This window comes from Chenopodium album, chromosome 20, assembly GCF_948465745.1.
Source record: "Chenopodium album chromosome 20, dcCheAlbu1.1, whole genome shotgun sequence".
Lineage (NCBI taxonomy): Eukaryota > Viridiplantae > Streptophyta > Magnoliopsida > Caryophyllales > Amaranthaceae > Chenopodium > Chenopodium album.
Window position 1 is genome coordinate 36,918,075 of NC_137853.1, and position 9,787 is coordinate 36,927,861.

The 9,787-nt window shown below is 34.2% G+C and overlaps 1 protein-coding gene across 1 annotated transcript; it reads left to right on the forward strand.

Annotated features, from left to right (window-relative positions):
• Nucleotides 1-1,042: 1,042 nt before the first annotated feature.
• Nucleotides 1,043-8,921, forward strand: LOC145599514 (protease Do-like 9). Its single transcript, XM_081655883.1, has 10 exons — nucleotides 1,043-1,241; nucleotides 1,619-2,086; nucleotides 2,521-2,720; nucleotides 2,804-2,984; nucleotides 3,127-3,318; nucleotides 4,786-5,018; nucleotides 6,457-6,552; nucleotides 7,959-8,009; nucleotides 8,204-8,308; nucleotides 8,438-8,921. Exons 2-10 carry the CDS (start codon nucleotides 1,747-1,749, stop codon nucleotides 8,534-8,536), a joined length of 1,497 nt encoding a protein of 498 aa, XP_081512009.1. The 5' UTR covers nucleotides 1,043-1,241; nucleotides 1,619-1,746; the 3' UTR covers nucleotides 8,537-8,921.
• Nucleotides 8,922-9,787: the final 866 nt, after the last annotated feature.

Consider the following 9,787-nt stretch of genomic DNA (forward strand, 5'->3'; position numbering starts at 1 on the left):
AGAAACAAAAAGTCTAGAACAAACGAGTTTATCTTTTAAAGTGGTAAGACTAATTGAGTACTTCAACTTCTTATTATTTGCAATAAAGAATACTCTGTATTAATTATGACGAAGGTACTCCCTTTATTCCCTTTTGTTCTTTACGTTTTCATTTTAGGCGTTTCTTTTTATTATGTACATTTAGTATCTTTTCTTTTTTAGTTATAAATTTTAGACAAAATCACCCTTGCATTACAATTTAAATACTCAAATATCCTTACTTTTCACGTGCATTTGTACTTTTAGAACTATTTTAATGGTTTTCTAATGCTCATTATTACTTTCTCTCTCCTTTCTCTTCTTTTCCTTTTTACTTTCTTCACCCCACATTAGAGGTAATCAAAATTCGGGTCGGGCCGGGCCTGCATTTGTACTTTTAGAACTATTTTAATGGTTTTCTAATGCTCATTATTACTTTCTCTCTCCTTTCTCTTCTTTTCCTTTTTACTTTCTTCACCCCACATTAGAGGTAATCAAAATTCGGGTCGGGCCGGGCCTTAACACAATTCCCCATGCCCAAACCCGTAAAAAAAAGTAGCGGCCTTGTCGGGCCAAAACGGGCTTTTTGGGCCTTTTCGGGTTGAGTTCGGGCTTTTACCTAAAAATGTGTTTTTAAGCTTGCCCAAACCCGCCCTATTTTTGGATCGGATAGGGCCGGACCAATGTTGATCACCTCTACCCCACATGTACAATATTTTTTTTTAAAGTAAAATTGTACTTTCAATCATTGCATTATTTCAATATACTTCTAATTTACACAATTTCTTAATAGCCGCACACAATTCCAAACATCAAAAACAAAAGGGAACGGAGGGAGTTGTATATACTACCTCTGTTACATACCGAAGTATTATTTGCAACTATTTGACATAAAGTAGAGAGAAAAAATGTCTAATCGTCGCAAATAATATGTAACAGAGGAAGTATTTTTTTTTTTTTTTTTTTTTTTTTGAGGGAAACAGAGGAAGTATTTAAATAGTACGGAGTATTACATATTTAAAAATCAAAGGAAACATGACATTAATATTTGGTGCATTACGATTTACGAATAATCTAACCAACTAATCTAACTAAACATAAAACTTTGACACCGTTGGGAATGGTGGTGTACTGTTCATGAACTCTGCTTGAATTGGAGGTGACGCCATTCGGCCATTGTTATAATGAAGCTATTTGGCTCTTATCTCATGTCCAAAAACCTGGTATTTCTTCCTAATTTTTAACATAATTTTGCTTTGATTGTTGTTTCTATGTAGTTATACTGCAATTTAATTACAAAATGGGTTTACTTTTCTCCCTTTCTGCGTTGTTTCTTTATGTGAAACCCTAATTTGTCTGATTGTGGGAAATTGTGAGGTTCTTTCTTAAATCGTTTAAAAATTAATACTTTGCTAGATTGAAGTCAAGATGAAGTAAAAGTGAAGTGGGGTTGTTGTTTGAAACCGAGTAATTGATAATTGATATGAAATGGTTCATGAAATTTGGAATTATATGATATGTTCATACTTTTTATTAATATGTTAAGACTAAGACTTATAATATCGGTCCAATTTCACTGACCCACTTTAACAAATTTCAGTATTTAACTACTCAGCAATGGGTTGCAATCATTAGACATCAAAGCAATCGTTTCGAAATCCTAGACCCCTTTTGCTCCTTTATTGGAACTGTGATCGACCCTGGTGACATTGATTTCTGTATTGTCTGATGCCGAGCCTATCCGAAGATAATCTGGACATGACCCCATCATCGATGGAGATGAATGGGAATGGTGGCCACAAGCTGGCAGCGGCTTCAGAGCGTGTTGTGCCATTGATGGATGCAGTGGTGAAGGTGTTTTGTGTTCATTCAAAGCCGAATTACTCTCTTCCGTGGCAGAGGAAGAGGCAGTGCAGCTCCTCAAGTAGTGGATTTGTCATTGCAGGGAGGAGGGTTTTGACAAATGCTCATTCAGTGGCTCACTACACTCAAGTTAAGCTTAAGAAGCGGGGTTCTGATACCAAGTACTTGGCTACTGTACTAGCTGTTGGGACTGAGTGTGATATTGGTATGATATTTTTTGTCCTTGATTGAATGATATTTGGATTGTTTGGATCTGCTTTGACAATATTCTGAAGTTATAAGCTTTATTGGCTTATTTTTAAGGTTAATTAATAGTTTTGTTAAGAGCATTATTCCAAATCTTTTGGTAATTGTTTTGTATGCAATGGTCAAAGGAGCAATGACTAGTTGACTATAATAGTTTAGATGTATCCTTAATTATACGGGCTTTGACAGATCGGATGTATGCATCGGTAGCTCTAACCTGCTAAAGATTGTGAATAAATTAAAAAATAGTGACTTGTTGCTATTGAGTTGTATTGACTGTTGTTGACTGCTATGAGTTCAATTTTTTCATATGCTTTCAAAATGCGATTCTGTATAATGGGTTTGAGTTTCAGAAATTTCTAAATAAAATATCATATGCATGTGGTTTTGCAGCTTTGCTTACGGTCAAAGATGATGAATTTTGGGAAGGTGTATCACCAGTGGAGTTTGGTGAATTACCTGCTCTTCAAGATGCTGTGACTGTTGTGGGTTACCCAATAGGAGGGGATACTATATCAGTGACCAGTGGAGTTGTCTCACGTAGGGAGATCCTTTCTTACGTTCATGGGTGGTCTGAGCTACTAGGCTTGCAGGTATGTATACAGGATCTTGTTTCATATTTTTTTTTGGCCTTGATCTCATTTTATGAAATTCTATTTCAATGATATTGGTGCAGGTGGATGCTGCCATTAACTCCGGAAATTCTGGTGGTCCAGCCTTCAATGACAAAGGCAATTGTGTAGGAATTGCATTTCAGTCAATGAAACAGGAAGATGCTGAAAATATTGGTTATGTTATCCCTACACCTGTCATCAATCACTTCATTCAAGATTATGAATGGAATGGAGCATATACTGGTAGGGTTCAACTGACAAATTTGGCCTATTTAAAAAATTTATCTTTTTTTTTTTTTTTCTTGCGCTGATCTTTTCAAACACACCTGGTAACTGTTGAAGTAACTTCATGTCTTATCTAATGCACGACATGTTTTCTTTTCAGGGTTCCCAATTCTTGGCTTTGAGTGGCAAAAGATGGAGAATCCTGACTTACGTATAGCAATGGGAATGAAATCTGATCAAAAGGGTATACTTGTTACACGAGTTGAAGCTACTGCTCCTGAATCTGAGGTTTTGAAGTCATCAGATGTTATCCTTAGTTTTGATGGGGTCGATATTGGAAATGATGGAACAGGTAATTGATATTCAATGTCATTATGCTCTCCCCTTGACCATTTTTAGGTTCATGTCAATATTAAGCTCTTTGTACTGTTGCATAATAATCTGTATATGCTTGGTTGGTCACCTTGTTCAATGTCCTTGCTTCAAGTATTTGTCTAGATATTGCTTTTGTTCATTTTCTGAAACATACCTATTTTAGTATTTTAGTCTTTTTTAAAGTTGCCTAAGTTCCATAATCTAACATAGCCACCTAGGTAATTAGGTGATATGAAGAGTCGAATTGTCAATGTATTGTTAATGCTTATTCATTCTTACAGCATCTATCCAGTCCTTGTTTTTCTGTACTAACCTGGATGCATCTATGTTGCATGCTGGTTCCATACTTCTATACTCGCACCTCAATGTAATATCGCTTTGATGACTGTTGCACCTATTTTATACGATAACATCATATTGGTTTCTTCAATTTCCTTCCTATTGAGGTTCTATTCAGTGTTTATTAGAATATTTTTCCTCAAAAAGTATTGACTTTGGACATGCCTGCAGCCTGCTTATTCTTTTGTTTAGATCAAAGGAGATTTGCAGCTCTTTTGTTCAGATCAAAGGATATTTCAACTATACAAACTGTAATGCAACAAAAATGCAATGCATTAGCTGTTGTTTAGGTCAGTTTTACGGGGGATACAATATGTGGACACCGTTGCAAATGAGTTATCTTTCTTAGATATTTAATTCAGCTGCAATTGTTCCCCTCCCTCGAGTAATATGGGAAAATAGAAAGTAAACAAACAGAATCCAGTGGCATTGTATAGTACCGTGTCTCGTTTCCCTGCACCTTCCCCCCCCCCCCCCCCCCCCCCCCCCCACATCAGCTCCTGTCAGATGATGACATACTGTTCAAAGTGTTTTTACTGTTTGGTGGTCTTTAAGTTTCACTCATGTGGATACCCTTAAGTAAGAGACTTTCTATATACATTGGAACGCAATAAGTTACAATGGCAACTAAATGTAGCATGTTGGGGATAACACATAACCAAACGTAATGTATTTTTTTTTTTTTTTTTTTTTGTTTCTATGAGAGTTGAAGTTTGCACAGCTAGTTGCCCCTATGAAAACTAGGTCTTAAGTATTTTATATCTTATATCTTTTTTCTTTGATCAGTGTGGAATTTGCAAATTTGTGTGTACAAATTCAAAGTCAGAAACAAATATATCCTTCCTAAATGTTTTTGGTCCTAACTTTGACTACAATGCCTACTTAAATCTGCTGCTGACATTTTGATATTGTTAATCTTAACTTGGTGTAATCTGCAAAAATTATTTTGCTTATAAGAACAAATTCTAAATGTTGCATTTAAAACATTGACAAAATAGTTTGAATCGACTTTTATGTTGTTAACATCTTAGTTTAATATTTTCCTCTAAAGTGAGTGGTTTGTGCAACATTGCATCCAGAATTAACTTTGTTTAACTCTCTGTAGTTCCTTTCAGGCGTGGTGAGCGTATAGGTTTTAGTTACCTTTTTTCCCAGAAGTATACTGGAGATAATGCTAAAATTAAGGTACTTCGTGATTTGGTGATGCATGAATTTAGCATCAGACTTGATACTCACAAGAAGCTCATTCCAGCTTGTACTGAGGATGGACCGCCATCATATTACATAATCGCAGGATTTGTTTTTACAGTTGTCTCAGTCCCATATCTCCAATCAGAGGTCTCATTTTGTTCTCTTTCTCTCTCTCTCTCTCTCCTCTCTATGTGTATGGGTGCCCGTGACTGCGTGCATACATAAACACCCCCTGTGTCTATATATATGTGTGTGTGTGTGTATACTCTGCTGCAACTTTTTTCCTTGATGGACTATGTTACTTGGACTTGGGTACTCATGTTGGACACGGTTGCGTGGTCGATCTTGGCTATTCAAAAATGAGTGTCCAAAAATGAGAGGAGATTAAATTGGGGGAAAAACTAGGATCCTTACAGAGATGGGGATTGAGAAGTACGATTTCATTTGGTATTATCTCTCTCCAATTGTGGAAGAAATGGTTTTCATAATACTTATATTCTTTCATCTTGCTGCTTTGGGACTCTTAGTTTTGTCAGGTAGTATATGTAATAGGTTAGCATGCAAATATGGTCACATAGCGACTAGCTGATGGTTGATACAATAGATAAATGCTTAACAAAAATGGATATGGTGATTACGCAGTGTTTGTTTATAGGGTGACATGAAAATGTGATATGAATGATTTTAGGGGAGAGTGGTATTATAGGGAGTAGAGTTATAATAAATAGTGCTAATTATAGAGATAATCATGTTGAATATTGTGATGAGTGATTGACAAGGCAGTAAGTGGTGATTAGTCACTTTGGTTAGCATTAATTCAGTCGTATCTTAACTTGTTCTTCATCTCTCTTCTTCCTCCCTTAATTTTTCTTTTTTAAGTCCTTAATATCTTTGTTTTTTTCACTAATCTGAGCTAAATCGTTTTAAAATGTTCATGTAGTCTCATTAAAATCATGTAACTTGTTGATGGTATAGTAGTTGTAGAACTTAATGTCATGCTCCATGGATTCTGTAGAGTCCTGTTTTTGACCAAAAAAAAAAAAGCTTACTTTTGATATCTGAACTATGTTGGCAATAAGTATCTTGTGTCCAGGCTCGATATTTTATTATTCTGTCTTAAGAATAGCTGCTGCTGCTGCACTAATTAAGATGTTATTGTATCTTCATGAAATTTCTTTTGTTTCAAAGTGTTCTGAAGTCCTGAAGATTACCCCCTTTTGAATTTCATTCTTAAGTGATACTTAAGCAATTTCTAGCTTCAAGGTGCAGTCAATCTAATTCCTGGTCTGAAACTTTGTGGTTTCTTATATGTTACTTCTGCTAATTGAGCTGAACTCAACGCCTGCAATGTTTTTGATACAGTTCTTGCTGGAGATGTGGTCAAACTATATTGTTCAACTAGATAGTTGTGTGACATTTAATAAACTTATTTGTTAGTTTGTTGATTAGCCAAGTTAAGCTACTGCATGTGAGTTTCTTTTTTTTTTGCTGCTTCCTCTTTACATCCCCACTGTTTGTGGATACTGCATTTGATTTAAGCCTTTTCTGTTCTCTGATCAATTTTTTGCTTATGATCTAATGACAGTATTCAAATGAGTCTGATGTTCCTGTTGAGCTTGTGCACAAACTTCACTATTCAATGGCACAATCTAAAGATGAAGAACTTCTTGTTATATCTCAGGTATCTATTATCCTGGACACCAACCTAAAGACTTATTTAAATTTAAACACATGACTGCATGAATATGTATATATTGTTTATGATACGCACAATATAACTTGAAATGCTTAGATTATAACTTGCATAGATGCAATAGGCGGTGTTTAGAACTTTCAAGCTGTCACTACTCAGTACTCATAGTTAATTTTAATTTGATTTGCACGATATTAGGTAAGAATAGCCTAGGGGAAGGAATATCATTGGTGTTGCAAATCTGTGGACTATCATTTTTCAGATTTCATCTTCTCCTTCATCCCAAAATTGGTGGAACATTTGGTTTTGGTACATTTATGTTGGTTAGTAAAATAGTAGAGATAAAAATGTAGATTAGTAAATGCGGGGTCCAATTTTAGAGGAAGTAAGAAAAACTTGACCTAAGATGCTTTATTGTTATTAATTTTGGACACCGCAGCAAGGAAAATATAGCAACTAATTTGGGACCAAAGGAGTATGACAGTATACCAACTAGAAATAGAGTATTGAGGACTAGGAGAATCTGAGGAAATTGGATGATTGATTTTCTTTGAGATGCATTTAAACATCAGATGGGCAAACAATTTGCAAACCTTCTAGTGGCTGGACACTCCCAACAACAAGCTAAAGCAAAAAAGTTCGCTAAAACAACTTTCTAATTCTTTTCACCCTCACTAATCTCCTCTATATATAGATATAACTGCTTCCTTTCGTCCCTATCTACTCTAATTACTTCTCATTTCTCAACTTAATCCCCAAGCTACTAATCTGTTGCAATAACAAGAATGCTCTTTTCCCTAGGCTAGTTTATATCAAATGTGCTGACTGAGGCAGGCAGGGTTGTTGAGATATGCTCACAACCAGCCCCTGCATATGCTGTCCAACAATTGATGCCATCTAAAGTCCCAGGTTATTTTGTTTGACCCATGTCAGCTTCTAAGTAGCATTGGTTTTATAATTTAGATTAGATTTTTTTATACCAATAGACGAGATGTGTGTCAATTTTCCAAACATGTAATGATAATGTAATGAGTTTTTTTCTACTCAATTGAATTTCTTAATATATTATTAGTTAGTTTATCACATGCAACATACTGTGTTTGGTCCATTTGCTTGTAAGTTGAGATCATAGAATTTGCAAGTGAGAAGTTAGAGAGATGCAGAATTGAGGAAGCAGTGATTCACAATAATTTCCATCTGATCATTTCACATCAATGGGCCTGTTGATTTTCTCTCTCTCTCTCTCTCTCTCTCTCTTTTTTATTTTTTTTTTTTTATTTTTTTTTTTTTTTTTTTTGGATACACAAAGTACATAAGTTGCAACATTTGGCTCATGACAAACTGCCTCTAGTTGCGGATTGCATATTTTTCCTAATTTTCCCCCTTATTTATAGGTTCTTGTGGCTGACATTAACATCGGATATGAAGATCTTGCTAATGTTCAGGTATGTATTAATTTTCCACTGTAACATGGTACTAAAGAGTATCTTGTGTTTCTGGGGTGGTGAGTACATAATGTTCATTTGAAGTTCCTCCTTTACCCACTACTTTCTTCAGCTGTGAGCCTGTGCCTATCTCATTCTGCTCTGAAAGGTGGTTGATGTATGCGACCTTATTCATTTTTCTGCTTTCCTGTCAGGTTCTTGCTGTCAACGGTAAACCTGTGAAGAACTTAAAAAGCTTGGCGAGCATGGTGGACTCCTGCAATGATGAATTTTTGAAGTTCGATCTGGAGTTCAATAAGGTCTCTTTTTCGCTCCTCTTTTAAGCTCTCTCCAGAATCACACAAGTTACTGTAGATATTGGCATGAACACACGAGAGGCTTTTCAACTGTACGCAGTTTATAATTGATTATTGTGTTTCTTATGGCAGGTAGTCATTCTTCGGACAGAGACTGCTAAAGCTGCTACTGTTGATATTCTGGCGACACACTGCATACCTTCTGCAATGTCTGATGATCTTAAAACCTAAGCTGAAGTTTGAAGCTCGTCTTTTTTACCTGTTCATACCCCCATCCTTGTCCAGTAGGCCCATGATCCCCCCTTACACCCTCGTATATGCCTATCACACATCATATGCATCATCGACATCAGTTTACCACAAATGCTAGGTCCATTGTTACTACTAATTTAAGTGCAGCCAAATTAACACAAGTAATTGGATTGGTATTTGATGAATTTTTGTATAGAAGTTGTAATGTACCAGGATTAATCATTTTTTTAAAAATAAATTATTCTTAACTTTTAAATCACTCCAAATTTACAATTTGTACAAATACTCTTACATTTCTTATTTTCTAGTTTGTATGCGTTCTATCTCGAATTTTGGTAAGGTTCCTTCTTTCCAATACAAAGGTTGTAAGATCAAGTATGTATGCGTTTATTAAGAGCTGGTAGCTCTTAATTGTTGTAAACTTTGTACTCCGTAGTTGTTAAATTTTAATTGTATAAATATTCAAGTGGGGTCTTTGATCTTTTGAGGTTCATCTCAATGTTTATTTAATTTCATGTTACATGTAAATTATTGATTAAAGTGCACAAATATGCATTGAAATTTGTGTAAAACTCAAATGCGACAGATTAACAAGAGTGAAGAAATCATGAATTTATTAGGTTAGTTCCCGTGCCATGCACGGAACTTTTCAATAATTGATTTTAAAAACATGACAAAAATATTATTTGTTGATTTAATATTCACATTTTATTATTTAAGCCCGTAAATTCTATTACATGGTTAAAAAATTAAGAAATTAATATATAACTAGATGTAAGCCCGTGCGATGCACGGTTTTTAAATATTTCATTTTTGTATATTTTTTTTTTTTTTTGTAATTTCTTAATTTTTTTTGTTTTTATTTTCTATTCTATTATTTTAACATTAATTTAAGATAAAATATTTTGTTAAGTTTTAAATTATTCTTATTCAAATTTTACGTATATAGAACTTGAATTTATAAATTGAAATAAATATTATCTCATTCATCGGATAGTTAGATAAAATCATTAAATCAAAATATATTTTTTAATTTCTAATTATTTGTTAAAATAATATAAATCCTAATGTAAAAGATAATATAATAGATAATTTTTGTTTTTTTTTTCATTATTTAAATCTTAAATTACTATTTTTTGTTATCAATTCTCAAATTTCATTTGTTAATTTTTTCTTAAATGGCGACTGAAAATTTAAATTCTAAATTAATATATAAATCTAATTTTTCAT

Excerpts from the sequence above, each read along its gene's own strand:
- LOC145599514 (XM_081655883.1), top strand. The coding sequence starts at position 1,747 with ATGCCGAGCCTATCCGAAGATAATCTGGACATGACCCCATCATCGATG. Across the intron at positions 2,721-2,803 it reads CTGAGCTACTAGGCTTGCAG|GTGGATGCTGCCATTAACTC; the intron begins GTATGTATACAG and ends ATATTGGTGCAG. Across the intron at positions 6,553-7,958 it reads AACTTCTTGTTATATCTCAG|GTTCTTGTGGCTGACATTAA; the intron begins GTATCTATTATC and ends CCTTATTTATAG.